The 21,908-nt window shown below is 37.3% G+C and overlaps 2 protein-coding genes across 3 annotated transcripts in view; one reads left to right on the plus strand and one right to left on the minus strand.

Annotated features, from left to right (window-relative positions):
- The first annotated feature begins 5,567 nt into the window (after positions 1–5,567).
- On the plus strand, positions 5,568–7,858 carry LOC110100853 (transcription factor MYB78-like). Of its 2 annotated transcripts, XM_020828551.2 has the most exons (3): positions 5,580–6,939; positions 7,048–7,177; positions 7,392–7,858. In XM_020828551.2, exons 1-3 carry the CDS (start codon positions 6,801–6,803, stop codon positions 7,732–7,734), a joined length of 612 nt encoding a protein of 203 aa, XP_020684210.1. In that variant the 5' UTR covers positions 5,580–6,800; the 3' UTR covers positions 7,735–7,858. The 2 variants fall into 2 exon arrangements, with proteins under 2 accessions (XP_028555220.1, XP_020684210.1); XM_028699387.1 differs by having other exon boundaries at positions 5,568–7,177.
- Positions 7,859–8,396: 538 nt separating this feature from the next.
- LOC110100840 (pentatricopeptide repeat-containing protein At5g65560) overlaps positions 8,397–21,908 on the minus strand; it is a 32,433-nt gene continuing 18,921 nt past the window's right edge. The window contains exons 3-4 of the mRNA XM_020828531.2: positions 19,208–19,298; positions 8,397–8,554 (exon numbers count right to left, since the gene is read on the minus strand). The gene's annotated coding sequence lies outside the window, so the exon portion shown is untranslated. The remainder of the gene's footprint in view (positions 8,555–19,207; positions 19,299–21,908) is intronic.

Raw genomic sequence — 21,908 nt, forward strand, 5'->3', positions numbered from 1 at the left:
TATATATATATATATATATATGTGCTAGATAGATTGAAAAATGAAACTAACATGCATGTTATATACAGCTTACTCAAATCTGTGGATACGAGATAAGAGCCACATTGTTGTTGCTCGATCGAAGATGCCACTGGTAGGTGGGTGGCCTTGACTTAGCATAGTTATTAAATGTGAGTGATCCCTACAAGTTTTAAAATAATAGATTTTATTCATTAAAATTGAGCTTTAATTGTTATATGATTTTTTTGATGTGATTTTACTTTATTTTCATTATTTAATGCATTAAGAAAAAGCTCATTATGTTCTCTCCTCGACATGTATCAAATGATACACAATTCAAATACAAATAAGCTCATTTAATCGATCTCAATGAGCTGGACTCTTGGTACAGCCTTTTTCCCAAAATAAGGTCTCAGTCAAAAGATTTTAATGCGCAACGAATACATGCATGGAAGATTCAAATGCAAATAAAATACTCATCAAATCGGCGTCGACCCAATCACATATATTTTAAAACATAAAAAAGGATTATATGTGATCAAGAGAAATGAATCTAAAAGCCAACAATGGCTTGAGGTAAACATGTGACTTGACCCTTCATCAAACTAAGCGGTGCAACCTGGATGAAAATGGATTGGCCCACAAAATGTGCAATAAGCTAGTGTAGTGACTAATGCTAATAAAAAGGACAACAACATTATTGGCTGAGAAGAGCATGGAGAAAGTGGTCCTTTTCTTTGGTTCAAGTGATGTAACTATCACTATGAGTTGAGCAAGTCCGCGCCCATCCGAGCCTACCCTGATGATTTGACCTTCCTCCTTCAGCTTTCATGGTTTTACTTTCGCACTCGAGCCGCTCGACAAGTAATTATGTTGATAATTAATCATTTGAGGATGTATGTCTTGTGACATCTAGAATCTAAAAAGGGTGGTCCAAATAGGACAAGGGGTGATCATGGGGAAAAATAGCTTGGCCAAGGAGCTGATAATTTTTTACCAGCTTCTAGGATGAATATAAAATGCAAAATAATATCTGAAAAGACAAGTAAATATGTTGAACTGTGAAGAAGTAAGAAGTACACAACTCTCCTTGGCCTATTGGTTGAGAGCTTAGGCTTCCAACTAAGAGGTCCAAAGTTCGATTCTATGTGTATGCGTTGTGTGTGTGAGTTTGCCTTAATTGACCTAAATGTCCCAAAAAAAAGAAGAAATAAGAAGTTGGTGCTAAGCTACTATTTATAGCTGACCTATAGCAAGGAATAATTATTCAGTAGCTTCTCCTTCTCCCTCTCTCTCTTTCTCTCTTTATAACATGCCAAACTTAATGACTCCATGTTGAGGCTTATATCCTAGCCTAGCCTTTAAGAGGGAGTCAACTTAAAATGGCCATTGAGCTTTGCTGGTTTACTAAAAGTTGTGATTATTTTGTACAAATTCAAAGCACATGAGAGCCATGTTAGTCTATTGACTTTATAATAGTTATGATCATCATTGACGTTCTGATATTCTGATGATGATCACATGCAGATTCTATTCAATTAAAATGGTATCTTCCCTCCCTCCTCAAGAAATCAGAGCATGAGCATGCGTAGCCAAACTGCTGGAGATCATTTCACATGATAATTTGCCTCATCATTATCGTAAGAGATTTATAGCATATTTCTTCTTTCCTTTGTATCATGGCTCAATGCTTCATCATTTGAAATTTCAGTGAAATTTTTTCATTTTCTATATCAAATAACGTACCAAATAAGGCCTTGGAGGAATTCCGCGCAAAAACATCAGCTCTAACAAAAACAGAAGAGTTCATGATCAGATTCTATTATTTATTTCAAGGAACTGTGTGAAGTACAAATCATTTGTTGTTTCCCTAAACCCTAAATTTACAATAAACTTTTTCATAAGCTGCATGTGTAATAAATTAAGCTTAGGGTTTACATTTCAAGAATCATTGGCTCTGTATATGTAATAATGTAAAATTGACTAATGACCAAATGCTCTTCGCACTTTTTGACAATTTATCTTATGGGGATTCCCAAACAAACATAAGCTTCTCAGGAAAATCTGAAACATTTCTGTGATACAAACAAAACTTTATTAAATGACAATTGAATTCTCATTAAAAGAAGAAAAAAAAGCATATTTGATTACGAAGACAATGTGTAAACATCCTACCAATGAAAAAATTACTAGACACCTGAGTTCTCCCCAGTCTTTGTGTTTAGATTTTCAATTAGGTCGGAGATCTAGGTAAGAGCAAGCAGGATGAAGATATGTATGCAACGCCTAATCAATTGCAATACCTGCTGAAAGTTTCCCAAGGTTCATACATATAATTCGCTTCAAAAATCTAAAGTTATTAGCTGGGAAAATTCCCAATTCATTTTTTTTTTTTTTAGTTCAATTTTTTCTATCATCAAGATCAAAGTTCAAATTAGAGCCCTGGGTTAATAAGAGGTGGAGACAACCATCAAGACAAGTACAACAACTGTTATGAAAAAGCATAGTATCACCAACGTTTTTCAGGAAAGAGACAAGGTGTGCTTGCATCTAAGAAAGGCGGGTTTAAAAGAAAAGAGAAGTTAAACCCCATTAAATATGGACCATTTAAAATCATGAAAAGACTCTGATTATTCTTATAGATTTTATCTTCTTGTTCATAAGAATATTTAATCAATGCAACGCTACACTTGAAGGGTCAAACGATGATTAGGGGTGCAAACGAGTCGAGTTGAGTCGAGCTCGAACTAGGGGCTGTTCGAGTTGAGCTCGACTGCCAAATATCAAGCTCGAGCTCGACTCGTCCCACGTCGAGCAGCTCATCGAGTTCCATTCCGACCTCCGTCATCAAGCGTCACCCCGTGCTATGTCGTCATGAGCTACGTCGTCCCCTCAACCTCCGTCGAAGCCGCGAGCTCAACTCGAACAGAGAGGCCAGAGCGCAAATTTTTGGAGCCCACATTTGGAAATAGATTTCACAAAATATATAAGTTGCAAAATGTAACTGGTAGGGTTTACCAGTTAAAATAACATCCAAAAGAAGCAATAAAGCAATCAAGAAAGCACATAATTTGAATATGGACGTGACGAGACGTGCATGTTAATACATAAGTTGAGCAACTAAGAAGTTGCATGTATCACAACATAAAAAATATAATTAAAGAGTGAATTATTGTTCATTGCTTCCTATTTTGGTTGTTTATTTCAAGAACAAAAACATCTCAAATTAAGAATTTGATTTAGCCATCAAGTAAAGCAAGCTAAGACATAGAAGGTATCAGTAAGGATCTACAATCATGTTAGAATAATTTGATGAGAATTTATAATATTTGTAAAAAAGCAACCATTGCAACAAAGAATGAATTAATCACGTGGACTTCTTTCTTCTGAAGAAAATAATAAATGCTTAAAAGGATCATGGGAAAAAATATTAAAAAATGACAGTTAATAATTGCCGTGATCATGGAACCTAAAAGAGTTATGACCACTTGAAACATAATAATGGGCTCAAATTTGATAGCATACCAATATAACATACAGGAACATCGATTGCTGTATTTCATAATGCCTTTCAGAGGCGCGCAGAGCCTTAATCAGCATTTCAATGTTGCAGTAAAATCAAGAAATGATAAAAGAAGAATTAAGAAATTTAATATATAGATCTAAATGTTCACTGAGAATATATGTTTAATGCATTTCAAAGCTAGCAAGCATCCTAGCACTACTAGAAGTATCTAAATTCAACAACTAGTGCAATCCCAGGGCATTGCAAAGAAGCTAAAACCTATTGTTTTTGAGCAATTGTAAGTGGAGCGAGCTTAGGCCGTATTGGATGCATCATTGGCCCCTCAGGTCTACCAGAAGAATAAAATTGAGACCCTCCTCTTTCATGTTGATCTTCATCAAATCCAGTTTTTAAACCATAGGCGCATGAACCATAGAATGACCCATTTGATTAGGTAACATTTGGATTCCAGCTTTACTTTGATTATTGCCACATTTTAAGCTCGCCTGCTGTTATTGACTTTTTCTAGCAGGTCGTGAACTAACAAGAGATGGTCTATCAAGCTGATGATGCAGGTATGGTTGAATTATATTAACTCCAGGTTGTGGGATCCGAACTTGTGGAGTTAAACCTGAAAACTAATGGTTACCAGCCTTTTGGTGCACTGATGGAGGAAAACCAGCTAGCTTGCCCTCTTGAAGATCAGCATTCCTCAGTCCTGGAAACCTAATTTCTTGTGACAGCCGCTACGCAGATCGATGCCCTTGTTGAGCATCTCCTGCTGTTTCACAATTTGCAGTGCATGCATCTGAATCCCCTGTTGCTGTACAGTTTGTTGACTCTGAGTGTTATGTCCATGTTCATTTGTGGCATGAGAAACGTGTAAGCGTTTGCCCAGATCCTGTGAAGGCTGTGACCCTTGAAGATGTTGCCCAATTGGCGGCTCCTGAGTCTTCTTCCCTGACAAATGATGCAAGGTTGAAGGTCCTGGCAACCGCTGCCCTGCCTATGCTGATATGAAAACTGAAATGCTTGTGTTTGCTGACCGGGTTGATATCGAAATTGACTTTGCAGGCGTGGCATTAGCTTTCCCTGCATGTAGGAAATGTGCTGATATGGGAGTTGCTGAATCTGCGAGTACAGCTGACAAGGCTGCGGTGAACTCTGCATGGCTTGTTGATTTTTTACTGACAGCAGTTGTTGTAACTGCTGGAGCGTCATCTGCTCAACTGATTGCTGAATTTTTAACTGTCGCTGATTCTGCTATTGTTGTTGCACATGGTGTGGCTAGTGAGAATTTTGCTGAACTGATTGCTGCTGAGTAAAAGATCCATTGAATGGCATATTTTGGGCAGTTGGAACAGAAGAGATGCTGAAGGAAGATGACTAGGTGGCAGTGGAGGTTCCGAGCTAGTGGGTTTTTCCTAAACCCTAAACATTGGTCTCATGGTTCCAATAATATAGAAATCTCACACACCAAGCGTCGCGCAGAGAAGCTGGAAGGGAGATGGCAATAGAACTGGAAGGTTAGGACGAGATGGGGAAGACGAAGTGTGGGGCCCCACCTTTCCTCCCTTGCCAGTCGGAGAAACCCTAGCCCAGGCCCCGGCCCCGGCCCCGCTTCTCTTCGGCGCGGGTGTTAGGAATGGGTGGAGAACACGTTAAACACGTGTGAGGATTTTTTTTTATTTTTTATGAGAGGGAAGGGGGGACCATATGAGAAGAGATTATTAGGTGCACAGTGCGGCCGGGGAGAACAATTCCCACAAGTCTTATTCCGCGCTAGGTACCGGCACTCGGTGCCGTTGGGTACGGTTGGCATATTTGTACGGATGGTACACACTCCGCACCTAATAATTTTTCCCGTGTGAGAAAGTTGAGCTTTCCTTATTCGTTGGAAGTGTCGTAGAAATAATTTTTTTGAAAGAGCTTTTAAAATATGCTAGACTCAAAATTACGTAATATTTTTATATTCATTTATTTGTATAACACTTTTGTGTTTGGCACCGACGTTATATATATATATATATATTTGTTTCTGATAAGAAATAAAAAAAAAAAAAAAAGAATATATATATAAAAAAAAAAGCTGATGCTACAATCGCATCCCTCTTTTCCAAGGAGCTGTCAATCTATTGCAATCATGTTTGTAGAGCCCTTTGCCCATTTAATTTTAGAGAATTTATGAAGAATAAAATTTGAAATGCTAAAACTCCACATGTTATCAGCATCTTCTATCACAATTGCTCATTAATACATGCCCTTATTCTCAATCCCATTTTTTAATTCTCTCTCTTTTCCTTCTAAGGATTTATTTGGTCAACTACATTAATCGAATATTGTATTCAATTTTCTATTTTTTCAATTATTTTGTGTTTCAAATGAAGCAAAAGAAATACAAAATTTAAAAGAAAAAATTGACAGATTGAGCCAACTTGAGATTCTTATATATTATAATATTGCCACTTGCCGTTGTTTATCATTAACATTGGCCGCATCTGTCACAATAGCCCTTGTTTGCATTTTATGCATTTAAAGCATGCTATAGCAAATATAAAAGAAAATTACATTTATGATTAATCTTATTGTGTATGGCAACAACAAGTCAACAACTAACAATGTAATCAACAAGATTTATTTTAATCTTCATAATCAAAATTAAATGCAAAGAACAAATACCAAAACAATATTAACTATAGAAAAGTGGGAACAGTTCCCTCTTCTGTTAACTACAATTATGAGCTGTGTATTTTAACATGTGCCAGCAGGAAGTCGGGATTAATGGATAACCCCCCCTTGAATCTTGATCTAAGTCAGTCCACCCCTATGGAAAGAGACAGTCATGGATCCGCATTTCTCCGCGTTAGTAAGACAAAAGTGTAAGAAGGACGAGTACAGAAGCAACTCGAGAAAAAAGTGAGCACTAGTGGATTCTTGAGTGGAAAGCTTGCAGGCACAATTAAGTGATCCGGAGGAATAGAGCCGCAGAGGAGGAAAGAAGGCAAAGTTGGACTTCCAAACTCTCAACTTCTCCACATGAATTCACAATTCACTTCTCAAAGACTTTGAGGATTATATAGTACAGCTGCAATTTTATCTCTCCCATATCCTCCTGCCTAGCTAGCTACTTGCTCCTAGCTCCTCTTATATGTTAATTCCTCGATCTCCTATATGAAGCCAAGCTAGTTTTCCAAAGTAGCTTGTTTCAACTCTCTCTCTCTCTCTCTCTCGCTGTCCTTACTAGTTCTAAAAGCTCAATAATAGAGCTTATAATTAACCCACAAAGTTAATATATATGGAGACCGGGAAGCAGAAAAGTAGTGTGGAGGAGGAGTTGAGGAGAGGGCCATGGACTGTGGAAGAAGACCTCATCCTCACCAACTACATCTCTAAACATGGTGAAGGCCGCTGGAATTCCCTCGCCAAATGCGCAGGTAATGTATATTTAGAAAATTTATGCATTATTTATTTAAGCACTGCAGCGTCTACGTTGCTCAGTTTCAGCTGCATGCATCTGTATATATATATAAATAAACGTTCAGGACTAAAGAGGACAGGGAAGAGCTGCCGACTCCGCTGGCTGAACTATCTCCGGCCAGATGTACGCCGCGGTAACATAACTGCAGAGGAGCAGTTCCTCATACTTGAACTCCATTCACGTTGGGGAAACCGGTAATTTTCTTTTCTACATATTAATTACTTTTTCTTTGGTTTCAAGATTTCATGCTGATTTGTTGTTTATTTAGCTAAACCCTAAACTAATCAACAAATTTATTTCAAATAAATCATTTCAAATTATGATGCTATATATATAAGTAATTTAAAACTCCATGAGTATTTAAATAATGATATTCTATTAATAGTGAAATTTAACATGATCGATCAGTTGGTCAAAGATCGCGCAACATCTTCCTGGCCGCACAGATAACGAAATAAAGAATTATTGGAGGACAAGGGTGCAAAAACATGCAAACCAGCAATGGATGCCCCGCCTCCTTGAAAGAATCAGGACTGCCGTTGACTCCTCGCGTGCAATCTCAAATGCCCACACTACGTTAACCTCTTCGAACGACAATAGCAAGTTCTCATTGCCGCCTGTTCCTGGCTGCTGCAACGACGTTGTGGAGGAAGAGGGGTGGCCCGAGTTTCCAACACCGAGCGATGAGGGTAGCATGCTGGCCGGATTATGGGAGCTGAGTGCCATGGGATCTAATATGTATGTCGAATAAATATAATATTAATTGATTGTGATAGAGAACATATCAATATGTAATTTATATTTTTTTTTAAACTACTTTTGGTCATCCTTTGTAAGAGGATTGTTTGACTAGCAAAGGCTTGGGCACTTGAAAATGAGACAATATGTTAATTTTGAGACGTTTATGATATAGCTTTAGAATTTTATATATATATATATATATATATAATAACAAAAGCATACCCAAAAATGTCAAAAAAATGGCATGTTGAATAAAAAAAAATTAATATTTTTTTAATGAGATTTACATACATACCACATAGTTTTGTATATTTATATAATCAAATATTAATTTTATATTACGGCACTTAAAAATGTTGAAAAAAAGAAGTAGAAGAAGAAGAAGAAGAAGGAGATGCTGACCAAATGCATTGTTGCATCAAAAGAAGTTACGTTTCCCAGTTGAAGAAGCAATCTCCACGAAAACAGCAATGTGGCCCAGCCGATGCTCAGACTTGTTTTGCTTTTGCACGCTTAATAATTTCAACTTTATAGGCGGCAAATGCTCTTAATGTACTCTGCATGTGATCCGTATAATCAACATTGCATTTCAAATTAGCAACATAAAGGACTCTAAAACAAAATTATTATTGAAAACTGCTAATTATACCTTTTTTTAAAAAAAATATTTTGGCCTTTTGGCAAATAAGATCCAAGTGTCAAACTGCTAATAATATGCAAGTAGCCAGAGATCTGTAAGTTCGCATCAACCTTCACTTATCATCATTACAACAACAACAACAACAACTGCATTGCTATGACCTCAACATCACTCTTAGGCTCCACCTCATCTGAAACAAATCATAGCATGATTAAAATAATGAAATAGACAATATTATCATACAAATTTACAGCATCCATAACACAGAAATGGAGCCAAAATAAAACTCTTTATAAAAAAAAGAATGGACCACACTCCTTTCACCATCTCCTCTCAATCATTATGGCAAGACTCGCAACTTTGATTAATAATTTCATCCCAAAATATCATCAACTAAACTAAACTACTCAATTCCAAGAGTAAACTCTCCAAGAGAACTATCGTGATCCAATACAACATCCACTTTATTAGCTTTTTCATACATATCAACTCCTTCAGGAATCACACCATTCCTCCTATTATGGGATCTCCCCTGCTACCAAAAATAGAGTTGCATAAAGTATAAGCCATGAAAACAATAAAGAAACAGCTAGTTAAAGTGTGTCTTCAGTGTTGAGCTGCACGGCTCCAGCAGTTCATTCATTATGCCATCAAAAAAGCTCCAGCTACCATATCGTGGACACGGGAAAACAAAGAATCAAAAGCCGGAGTACAACAAAAAATTGTGGCACGACCAAGCTTGAGGGCTTGAAATACCAAGTCAAGAAAAGACAATTTTTTAAAAAATTTAATTTACTAATATCAAAACAATGGTTCAATTTTTTTTTATAACAACTTCCGATATATTGAAAGAGCTACTAATCAATAAAATTCATTCTAAACCAAAAGTATATCACTTATAGTATAAATATCGTTCTCTTATAGTGTCATATCAATGATATACACATTCTCTTCTCTCACTAATTTACTTTTCAAGCTCTTATCCTAAAAATATAAATTAAATACAAGACTAAGTTATCAATATAACTTAGTGGATATATTACATCTCTAAATTACAATAACATTAAAGAAATTTAGAGAAAAATATGCATTCTTGTCATGATAGATAAATCAATATTAAATCAATTGGCAGATTTTTATTCAAAGATGATAAAATATTTTTTGTGCAGCAATAACTTCAATAGAAAAAATAATAATATTATCTTATTCTATCTATCTCATCTTTATATAACGCATTCAATCATAGGAGAATCATCTCAATTGCACCATTTAAGGTACTTCATGATGTCCCATCTCAATTTTACATACAATAGGGGCTTAAAGCCAATGCATGCCATCAACACCAACTTTCACTTTCAATGTCACCGCCCAAATTATGTTGGACTTATTGGTCTCTAACCTCTCCACCTCGAATGAGAGCAATCAAATAAATAGCAAATGATTTTTGAAGACAACTATCATGCCACAAGACTTCCAATTTTCACCCCAAAATACATTTTATGTACATTTTATATTTTCATCAACAACCTTCTGAATCATGCAAAAGGATATCATTTGTAACTAATGACAAATACTAGTCATTCCATTATTTTCCCTTTTTGAAGTTTCCAAATTTCATTTTTTGAAGTTTTCATGGAAAAACTACAACTCATCTTTTATCTATGTATAATACACTAAACCTTTGTATAATGCTAAGACATTAAATTCTCTTACTCTACCACAACAAATATTCTGTCATGAAGCAAGTATACATATAAATATCTAACTAACAATTGGCATTTAAAAAGTAGGACAGACTCCATGTGCAGCGCATAAATAGATTTAAAACCTCAAGAAGTACTTAAAAGGAATGAAAATGAGAATTAATAAAGCCAAACCAAAATGATTGATGATGATGATGTGGCTAAAATAAGGGTAACATGGGGTGGGCTCCGAAAATTCTAGTCCCGGCCTCTTCGCGATCCCTTTCTTTTTCGTTTGTCGGCAAGGAGAGTCTTAAGGAGTTTAGGATCCGGGGTAAATTTTTAAAAGGCAGATTGGGTTTTAAATAAGACATTATCCAGAGATTTCGCCCTCCTTTTACGAGGACTTTATGATCTGAGTTCAGGTTTCGTATACCAAGCCCCTATAGTTAATTACCCATTCCAATAACGAGAGAGAACTTCCGATTAAGGCTAGTCGTTGAATAGATACGTAACATCAAGCATATAGTAGCAGCAAAATTAAATATTAAAAATTGAAATTTATCACAGCGGCTTAAAGCGGATGGTGGGGGGAATGACGATGAACCCGATCAAGATCGTACGATTCCGTCGTCCTGGGTCATCATGGTCCATATTCTAGTTAGTCAGCGGAGATAGTCGACCTAACTTGACCAAAGGATCCTTATCGGCAGCTATTGGTTGTTTTGTTTAAGGGTATCTTGTAAACTTAGTGTGATTGTTTGCTTAAGGGGACATATTTGAGTACACCTTAGCTAACAAAGGGCTTTATGCCTTAACAATTATATCATATTCATTCATTACTCAATGATTTAGAGTCATTGAGAAACATATGGGCTCTGGTCATGATCATAATTTAGTGGTACTACTTTGCAGCAAAATCATGCCGTCAGAGGACCCTAGTCATAACTGTTTATTTGTGATGTCATTTGGCAATAAAACAACTGGTTAGAGAACACATGACATGTCCTTACTGGCATGAGATGGTTTGTGAATGAATCTTAGTTATAGTATCGACTGGAAATTCGCTCTTTGTGAGTTGAACTGATTTTCAAATTTATCCACCTCGACAAACTATTGTGAAGGATGGATGGATTATTTTTATATGTGTTTGGGTGATTTATTTCATCTAAAATATCTTAATTTTTTGTGCTTTTTTAGTTTTGAACTTTCAATGAAATTAAAGCCCCTTAATGATTGTTTTTAAGATTTGGGGGCATTGAAAAAGTATGATCCCCACCGATTGAGATTAGCTTTCAACACGGCAATCATATGGGATTATTTATGAGTATTATTATTTCATTAATTGGATCTTGTCAGCTATGTTTGCTTGCAAACATAAGATAGAGTCCAACTCCTAATTTTTGGAGTTATCATGTAGATATCAGAACCCGCGATATTCATTTTAATATGTGAATTTTCGTTGTAAGAGACCTTGAAGGCCTAATATTAATATATAAAATAAATACTTTGGTTTGCACTACAACCGTGTATTTGTTCGGTGGTCAGGGGCACGGTGGTTCAAGTCATGTCAATTCTTATCCATTCAAGAGAAGAATCGGACTTGAACTCGAGTTCATATTTTTGACCCGTGCAGCATCCTCAGGTGTCACGTGTGTATGTACATCACGCTCGTCGGAGCCCATGCAAGTACGTGCTTTTGAGTGCATTCGCATAATGCATTTATATGGTGGCTGTATGTATGCAATGCACTGGATGTGTATGACATATTTGCATGTTCACATACATACTCATGTATTCATCTACATGTTAACATACTTGCATATGTATTTGTATGTTCACATGTATGTTGATGCATGCATTTGGGCACTACTTAACGTGCTTGCATGATATTTTATGTACGTTGCGTCGTGGCTTAAAGCACTAACGTAGTGTATAGTATATTTGCAAGTCAGTATAATGTGTTAATATGATATGATGCATTTTTCATGTTGTATGGCATGCTTGTATAACATTCTCTACATATTGCAACACATATGTGCATAATGTGATTGCATATTAATGTAACGCACTGTTACGACGTCACGTACTTTGCATGTTGAATAACATGCATTACATAATGTGTTTCGCATACAGTAATGTATATGCTCTTAGTGCATTTGTATGCAAGGTGAGAATAATAATAACTTACTGCATGCGCTTATTATGTATTTGTGTTGTGCGCTTTAATTCCTTCCAAAGCAATTGCATAATGCATATGTATATTCTCAATATGATCAATTGCATAAATGATTATGTTGAAAAATGCGTGCAATTATATTTAAGGGCCTGCAAATGCCTCTATCCATTTGTATGAATGTTGCGGATCCGGTGGCATAATTTAGAAGTGCGTTAGGTTTCATTCATCGTGTATAGGTGATTTTATTTAGTTCATTTCATCTTCTGCGAATCATTTTCTCCAACCTAACTTGTAGGAGCATGCTTCTACTTACAAGTGAGCTGTACTGCTTGTCATGAGTCCCCCATTATCAGTTGTAAGTAAGCCAATTCATTTGGTATAATTGTTTGGCACTATGAGCTCCCTGCTTCTGCTCACAGGTAAACTATAGTGTGCACTACAAAATCTCTTGCTTCTGCTCACAAGGAAATCATAGCATTGTGGTACGGGTCACTCGTTACTTCTTACAAGCAAGCTGTCGTGTAATGCAAATTTTGTTAAGATTGCTTGTGGGCTAGCGGTAAACATTCGGGAGTCACCAGTTGTTGTATGCAGGTGAATTGTGTTCAGTGTAACATCCCTCACCATTGCTTGTGGATGAGGCAACTGCGTGCATCACAAGTTTATGCTTTCTACCCATGGGCAATCTACTACTTTAATCTGTAGGTAGGCTATCATATGTACAACAGGTTTTCTAGTGTTGCTTGTAGGTGGAGCATTGTGTACATCACAAGTTTGTGCTTTCTATTCACAGGAAAGCTATATTCATGACAAGTTTACTATCTTGACTCATGGGTGGACTGTTGTGCTCATAACAAATCCTTTCTTCTTGCTCGTAGGTGCCTGCATTCATTGCAGATCTTTTTCCCTTGATCATAGACGGTGTGTTATGTGTACATACAAGTTCATATGGAATCCATCACATTTATATGATATCCACTGTTGTTGCTCAAAAGCAGGCTATGCCCACTATCGTTGTTCGTAGGGGATTGTCGTATTTGTCTACTAGTTGATTGGCATCGATTGTAGGGGGGCTGTTACATTTGTTGCATATTCTCCATGTTTTGCTCATAAACATGTCATCATATTCATCATTTTATTCATAAGCGGGCTGCATTAAGTGCATTCATTAGAAGCCTCTCAGCAAGTTTAGAACATTCATTAGGAGCCTTCCTCTGCGAGTTAGCACATTCATTGTTTATTCTCTGTGGCCATCTGTAGGCAATTTCTTGTGTACATAACAAATTTCTTTGCATCATGAGCAAATTATCATAATCATTACAAATTTTCGTAGTTACTTGTAGATAGGATGTTATTTTCATTACAGGTCCCCCATTTTTGCTCTATTCGCATCAGGGAATATTTCTTATTGCCAATTTTCATTTTAATCACATTTTATTTTGATCATTCAATTTCCTACTATTTATTTAGGTCCAATACCATAATTTAGTTTAAGTTTGGTTGTTTGTTGGTCAAATTAGCCTGAATTTTGGCAGCCTCCAAACGTCTTCCCTATTTTGGGAAATTTTTTAGAGTCTAAGCCTACCCACCACGCCAAGAAATGTGTGCATGTGTTGCAAGGGTACCTACACGAAGCATTTAAAATTTTTCCGACCGGCCTGAAAGTGCACACGGGTACTTAAATTTTACAACGCCGTGCTAAGAAAAACGCGCATGAGGCTTACCCGCCTCCATCAAACACCACACCGATCTAAGAAAAATACACATAGGTGGTCCGCTCGTTGCGCAAAAGTCTTCTCTTCTTTTTACTCTTTTCTTCTTTCTTTATTCTTTTTAAATCTTTTAAAAAATAATAATGATGATGATAAGGTGTGAGAACCAAAAAGATCAGGTATTTATCTAAATATCAGTTAATTGATTTCCTTGTTTAAATAAATAGATTTATGTTATGGATAATTATTAGAATAATTTAAAATTTATTAAGATTATGTATATTGGATTTTGGAGGTAGCTGGGAAGATCATGTTCCATTAATCGAGTTCACTTATAATAATAGCTATCAATCCAGTATCAAGATGGCTCCATATGAAGCTTTATATGGCAGAAGATGCAAAACTCCCTTGAGTTGGCTTGAAGTTGGTGAAAGACAATTGTTGGGTCCACAATTAGTGGATCAAGCTACTGAAAAGGTAAGACTGATCAGAGACAGATTAAAAGCAGCTCAAGACCGTCAACAAAAATATTATGACCCCAAGCATAAAATGATAGAATTTGAAGTGGGAGATTTTGTATTTTTGAAGGTGAGACCGATGAAAGGAGTTTCTAGATTTGGCCAAGGTGGAAAACTAAGTCCAAGATATATTGGACCATTTGAAATCATCGAGAGAGTGGGACCAGTTGCTTACAAGCTGGCATTACCTAGGGACATGTCTGATATTCATAATGTTTTCCATATATCAATGCTTAGAAAATGGATTACAGATGAAAGTCAAAAGGTCTCTGAGAAAGAAATTGAACTTCAAAAAGATTTGACATATGTGGAAGAACCTGAGTTGGTTTTGGAAAGGGATGTTCGAAAACTTAGAAGCAAAATGATTCCTTTTGTAAAGGTGAAATGGAAGCATAGATCAATAAAGCATGCTACTTGGGAAAGGGAAGCAGAATTGAAACAGAAGTTTCCTCACTTGTTTGAAAAAGTATGAAATGTCGAATTTCGGGGACGAAATTTTTAAAGGAGGGAAGATTTGTGAGAACCAAAAAGATCAGGTATTTATCTAAATATCAGTTAATTGATTTCCTTGTTTAAATAAATAGATTTATGTTATCCCTGACATTGCATTCATAGCATCCATTCCTACAGGTGTAGGATTTACATTAGGTGCACTGCCTCCTACCGATGCCACATTTTCAGGATCTTCAGAGATCCTAATAGGTTGGGATGACTGACCTTCCTCTCTTTCAGGTATTCTTTCAGTCATTAAATCTGTAACACATTACATTAATAGTTATGCATATATATAATCATGTGTTACTATTTAGACATTATCACATTATCCTCATATAAGAACATACAAATCATAAAAAAAATACACATGGTTTCATATAAATCAACTGAAATTAGACTCATTACTTAACTTAGAAATACTATGTTTCCTAGGCTCTGTAATAATTCTATCACATCAATTTTATCCTCTTAAATAATTAACCTTCTTATGCTTCCTTACTTGAATCCTCAGAATTTTAGAACATTGCTCTGATACCACTTTTTGTAACACTCTACAGTACGGTTAGAGAGTATTGTGGGGTGTTACATAAGGAGAGGAAAATGGACTGAAAAATGGCAGGCATATGTGGGTTGCTTGGGGTCTTGTTTGTATGAGTTAGCTTACCGAGTAAAAGGAGTTTGGTTGTAGTGAAGTAGGTTGTGAGGTAGGAGTTGGAAATGAGGGCTGCTTTGCTAAACAGATAGTGGCTGCTGTAGGCGGAGGCATAACTACAGGTTAGGAGATGGGTATGGTAAGGAGAAAAAGAGATGAGAGTTGTTGCGTACAGGAGATTGGGGTCGGCTCTACTTGGTGTGAAAGAGGAGCCAAGGGAGCGACAGTGGAGGCTACGGTTGGGTGAAAACATGCAGAGGGATTCAAACAGGTAACAGGAGATCAGAGCAAGTCGTGAGGAAGAAAGGGACGGGAGTGAGAGGTGCGGCCTGGGAGACGGAGAGGAAGGGCCAGGATTGCAGGATCGGGCCTGGCGTGCGTGGGGCTTGTGTGAACGAACAGAGGAGGCGGTTCAACAGGCCGACTAGAATGAGGTTGGGTGTCAAACAGGGAGTGGAATGCAGGCGTAGGGCTGCAAGAAAACCAAGCGTTCAACAAGCTACTCGTTGTTCGGTTCGATTAAAGCTCTATTGTGATTATTTAATTAACTAAACAAACAAACTTGAACAATATTTTAAATACTCGATTCTTAAATAAACAAACTTGAACACTAATGCGTTCGTCTCATTTATGTTAGCGAACAACATCATTTGAAGCTCGTGAACAAGCTCAATATTAAGCTCGATAAGAAGCTCAATAAAAGCTTATATCGTGTACCAAATGGAGAGAAATGCAACAGGTAAGCTTCATTTAAAAATACATTCATATTGATTAATGTTATTTTCATTTTACATAGACAATTGCTTTTATTATAAAAGTGGTTGTTCATAGATATGTTCATGAACGTGTTTGTTTGATAGTTTAAAAAAATTCATTAAATATGTTCACGAACATGCTCGATGTAATCGTTTATTAGGATGTTCGATAAAGCTCGTTTGTTAAGTTAATGAATATCTAAAAGTACAGCTCGTTTATAACTCGTTCATGATTGTTTGTTTAAAGCTCGATAAGCTCTAAACGAACCAAACATGAACTGAACATGAACATTCATTAATTTAAATGAACTAAACATGAACACAAACAATAAAGCTTGAACAAACACGAACCAAACTTGAACAAGCTGATATTAAATGAACTCAAACATGAACACTCACATACTCGGCTCGACTCGGTTCGTTTGCAGCTATATGCAGGCGGGTCTATCGAGCATTGAGCTCGAGTGAGGGAGGAAATTAGCAGGCCAGGTGTTGGCGTCAGCTGGACAGATCGGGTAGAGGGAGGCGGAATGGGAGCTGTTGTATGTGCGGGTGAGTGGCTGACGGTCAGTTGAGTGTGGGGGTTCAATTTGCGAACAAGGGGGTCGACTAGAAGGATCAAAGCCGAGCGTGGATCAAACATGAGGGTCGGTCGCAAGCTACAAGGAGGAACCGGGAGGCTGGGGGCATGTGTTCGACCGCGTGAGGAATAGAGGGAGGTGAGGGTTGCAGGCGTAAGGTTGGGTCAGCTTGATGTAGGGGTTAGACCAAGAGAAGAGAGCAAGAGAGGGAGAGTTCGTGTGCAGGATTGGGTGCTTGCTACTTGTGTGCGGGTAGAAACCGAGGATCATCTTGTTCCTTCTCATTTTAACAATGAGAGCAAGCTGCTTGTAGGCTTCTTCGAGCAAGATTTGAGCAGAGATCGCGGGGGCAAAGTGAGTGGCATCGACACCGAACAACAAATACATAGTACTTTTTTATAATTAATTTTTTTTAATTAATTTAGCATATAAATATATATGTAAATATATTTTTTTAAAGTAAAATGACTAATTTTAAAATTAAAAATATTTTGTGCACATCTCAGTTCGCGCATTGTCGCCTTGAAATCCACGTCGATTTTCCCGTGCATGGTCCCATCTTAAAAATAAAAAATATATATATTTATAATTACATTAAAAAAATTTTAAAACAAATGGCACATGCTATTTTGCGCCATGCACCATGGCGCGCATGTGGCGCAAATAGCGCGTGCTATTTTGAACGTTTGCGCCGCGCCATACACATGGCGCCGTAGGTGCGCCGCGCCGTGCGCCATGGCACGCGCTATTTTGCGCCATTGACATCTATGGTGTAGATCATCAATTTCAATCATATCTGCTCGATTTGACAGCGAAGGACTCCCTCTTAGGTAAATTCGAATTTCTAATCACAACAGCGCAATCTGTTTGGCAATCGGAAATTGTTTGAGCACTTTAGTGATGCGTCGTGTCATTTGACAGTCGCTCGCATCGAAGGTCAAATGCGATATTAGGTGAACCGAGGTCAAATTAAGAAATTGATTTGAACAAGTCCTACACCTATCATAAATTGGACATGCCAAAATTTTTACTTCTTTCTAGGTCAAGATCACTTAACGTTGGAATTTCATGAGGCTAATAAAACCCAGCCTGATTAACACACAAATTATGCAAACCATTGATATGGACATAATAGAAGGGACCAACTAGACAGGGCCAAACTTCTCATATTTTAGGAAGTTAGACCAGCTCTGTTCTGACTGTAAGCAATCTTGAATGCTTGCCATATAAACATTAAAAAAAAAAAAAAAAAAACTCATTTTTAGAAAAGCCAAAACCATGATGGCTCAATACAAGGATACGCCAAGTTCAATCCTCTAGAAACACAAGTTTGGCACTGCTTAAGTTGAAATTTTCAGCTTGATTAACATAGAAAAAATCTTAAAATGGTTGAGCAGACCACCTCAACTTTAAAAAAAAAATGAAAACAAACACTAAGCTAGTTACATTTGCCGAGGTAGACCAAATGGTGAAACCAAACAGATAGAGGAGATAAAAGTATTCAATCCCAGAAAAAATAGATTTAAAAAAAAAAAACTTAGGTGCTTACATAAACTAAGGTGGGTGACACCAAATGGTTGAACCAAACAGATGGAGAAGCAATGAAAGCTTACAGCCAAAGATCCAACCCATGGTTCAACATCAACTATGGTTGAAGCAGACCTATGACTCAATTGTCCACCATGAATCAATAGGCAAAATAGGATATTTTTTATAGCAAATCCATGAGTAATACATTTAGATGATAAGTTTAGCTCTTGAAATAATAGGAAAGAGTACAATTATAAAGCCAAAGTTATCAACATACAAAATGAAGAGATTGTAGTTTATAGACACCTTACTTAGGTCCAATGCACAAAAATATAAAATGTTATCCATTTCTGCTAGAGAAATAATCAAAGTATAGCTCATATGAATCAAAACAACCCCACCACCATAAACCAGAAATACCAAATGAATGAATGTTTCAAATTGTAAGGAATTCTAAGTTTTCTAGCCCTCAAGTTAATATTTTAATATTTCTATAAGAACTGCTTCTTGAAAAACAAAAGCTTCCATGTATCCACAACATAGCTGATGATTGATGGGATAAAGCTATGCAATAAAACAATAACTTCAGTTTGTATTTCCAGTTCATGAGGAGCAAGGAAGAAAAAAAAATAGTAGACCTTTTAAAAGAATGTGAATGGTGAACTTAAAGCATTTTAAACAGTATTAACAAAATTAAGGTCAATGCAGAAAAGACATGAAATTAAACAGTAAGTTTTACCTTATCTATAAATGCTTTTTAGACGTCCACCAAGTAACCATGAACCAATATCTCCAATATGCAGCCATCCATTTTCATCAACAACCTTCTCCTATGCATAAGAAAAAAACCAATTTCACAAAGTTTTAACGTAAATCTAATTTATCCGAGAAAGAAATTACATGTGCACGTTAGCTCTATAGTGGCCTCAAAATATTATGTGCTCCCTAACAAATATTTCACCAAAAGGAAAGGGATGATCTTCAGAAGTATAGTTCATTTCAGGAACATCAATAAGCTTGATTTCTGATGTGGAAAAGGGCAATATGTAATGTTACGTTAATAGCATCATAGTCAGAGAGAGCATTAAAAATTTATGCATTTCTTCTTTAAAGTTTCATGATGCTTTCTATAGCCTTATTCCAACTATTTGGGTTAGCTTTACGAAACTTCATTGTCCATTCATTTCATGTCAGTGCTATATGGATGTGATAAATCTATTTTGTTCAGCCTTTTTGCATGAACTCCATGTTATCTTGATCAAACTTTTTCTCCTATAAGATCCCTTAACGTAATCTATCATTCCATCTTATTAATGTGCCTTCCACTCTCCATTATCATTACGAAACACTTAAATTTTATTTTCTATTGATTTATCTTAAATATGGATCCCATTAACACTCTATTACAAACGTTCTTACTTTATCATTCCTAGTTTAACCAAGAATTCAACTAAACATTATCATTTGTCATACTTAACTTGGATATCAATGGTTATATTATCACATAGCATTCTTGAGGCATTTCTTCACTTTAACCATATAATTTTAACTCTAAAAATCAAGTTCTGATAAATGTTCGGAATTATGATTAGCCAACGATTAAAAAAGCGGTCGAGGCGTCCGAACAGAGGCGCGACTCAGTTTGAGGCGCTAACCTGGCGCCTTGAGGCTTAAGCCTCAATGTATTTGACGAGGTGTGCGATTTTTTTCAGCGAGTCGTAACGCCTCGAGGCAGCGTGAGGCGACGCCTCATTAGGATTCGATGGAGCTCACAACGAAGAACAAATTCCTTATCTTTCGAGCGCGCAATTTCCGCTTCATCCCTTTTGAGAGCTGCTTCGTGTTCGACCACAAGTGAGTTCTTCGATCCGGCATGAGTGCTCGGGAACGACCTTTCTTCCTGTTCGACCGCTGGTTTGAGTTCGTCACGCTTCGTGTGAAGTCGGAGCTCGAACCGAAGGTAACACTAACTATTCGACCACTGTTTAAACTTTACCTGCTTCCTCTTTCAGCGTCTTAAAATCATTGCATGTCTCACCACTAGGTACATGCTCGGTACCGCTCGGTATTTTTCCATACAATCAACTTACAAACTTTAAAAACAAGCAGAATTTCAAAATTACTCTTATAATAAAATTTTGTTCCGGGGGTGCTGCCCCCGGAAACCACCGCAGGGGCGCTGCCCTTTGACCCCGCGACCTGACCGGGCAGGTGATGTAAGCACACTAGTTAGAAAAGCCAAAACAAGGAGAACAATGGGCAGAACTAAACCAAACTCGATTCAAATAGTAGCAATCATCTATAACATCCAAAATCTGACGAAAAAAAAAACTAGAAGAAAGTCAAAAGAAACAAAGAAAATAATAATAATAAAAACGCTATACTCAGACAACCGTCAGAGCGGGTTCCTCACATGCATCGAAATGTAGGTTAAAGTAAAATAGTGCTTAGGGCTAGCAAACCGATGGTCCACCACAGCAAGATTGTTCAACCGCCCAATCCAAACTCCTCCAGCAAATACTCCCAAATCAGCCAACAAACACCACCAAAGCTTAAGAAGAAGGATACAAATGGAGTGGAACTTGCGGAAACACGAAAGAGATAAGAAGACGAGACAAAAGAGGAGAAGCTCGCAAGCTTTCCTAGAGGAGAAGGAGAATGGAACAAGCTCTCAAGCTTTTCCAAGAAGAACCCTCAGGTTTTTAACAACTTTGCTCTCAATAATCAACTCCCCTTCCCTCTCAAAACATCTCATATTTATAGGCAAGAGAGGAGAAACCAAACAATCCCAAAAACCCTTCATATTCCTAATTAAATGAGGGAAATGAAAAGCCAACAGCCACTTTACTGCCTTCCCCCAAATCTACACAGGAAACAAAGCGCCATAAGCCATGGAAAAGCCCCCAACACCCACGGGAAAGCAGCCCATCCAGGGACTCGAAGAGGCAGCCACAGGAACCAAAGAGGCCCGCACGGAACCGATGCACTAAAGACACGGGAAGGCCACCCAGCAGCCAACCGTGGAAACCAAGGGGCCAAGGCACGTAAAACAGCCAAACCGTGGTAACCAATGAGCCAAGGCACGAAAAACAGCCAACCGTGAGAACCAAGGGGCCAAGGCACGGGATACAAGCAACACAGGAAACCCAAAAGCCAGCCACGAAAACCCATGGGACAAAGGCAAATTTTAAAGAAGAAAAGGGGAGGAGAAGGGACAAGACCATTCCAAAATGAATCCAACTTATGAGCTTACCCTAGAACATTAATGAGCTATGTAGTTCTCCCATTGAATGAACTAAACTTCAGCTCATCATTAATGAGTTAGCAACTTAGCAATTAATGTGACGCCCCAGGCATCCATAGTGAAAGGATTCGTCTGACATTCTGATCGAACTCCATTCCAGTTGCCTTGCTCGGACCTGAAATTGTTAACCACATAT

This window comes from Dendrobium catenatum, unplaced genomic scaffold (assembly GCF_001605985.2).
Source record: "Dendrobium catenatum unplaced genomic scaffold, ASM160598v2 fragScaff_scaffold_1271, whole genome shotgun sequence".
Lineage (NCBI taxonomy): Eukaryota > Viridiplantae > Streptophyta > Magnoliopsida > Asparagales > Orchidaceae > Dendrobium > Dendrobium catenatum.

Excerpts from the sequence above, each read along its gene's own strand:
- LOC110100853 (XM_028699387.1), top strand. The coding sequence starts at position 6,801 with ATGGAGACCGGGAAGCAGAAAAGTAGTGTGGAGGAGGAGTTGAGGAGA. Across the intron at positions 7,178-7,391 it reads CATTCACGTTGGGGAAACCG|TTGGTCAAAGATCGCGCAAC; the intron begins GTAATTTTCTTT and ends ATGATCGATCAG.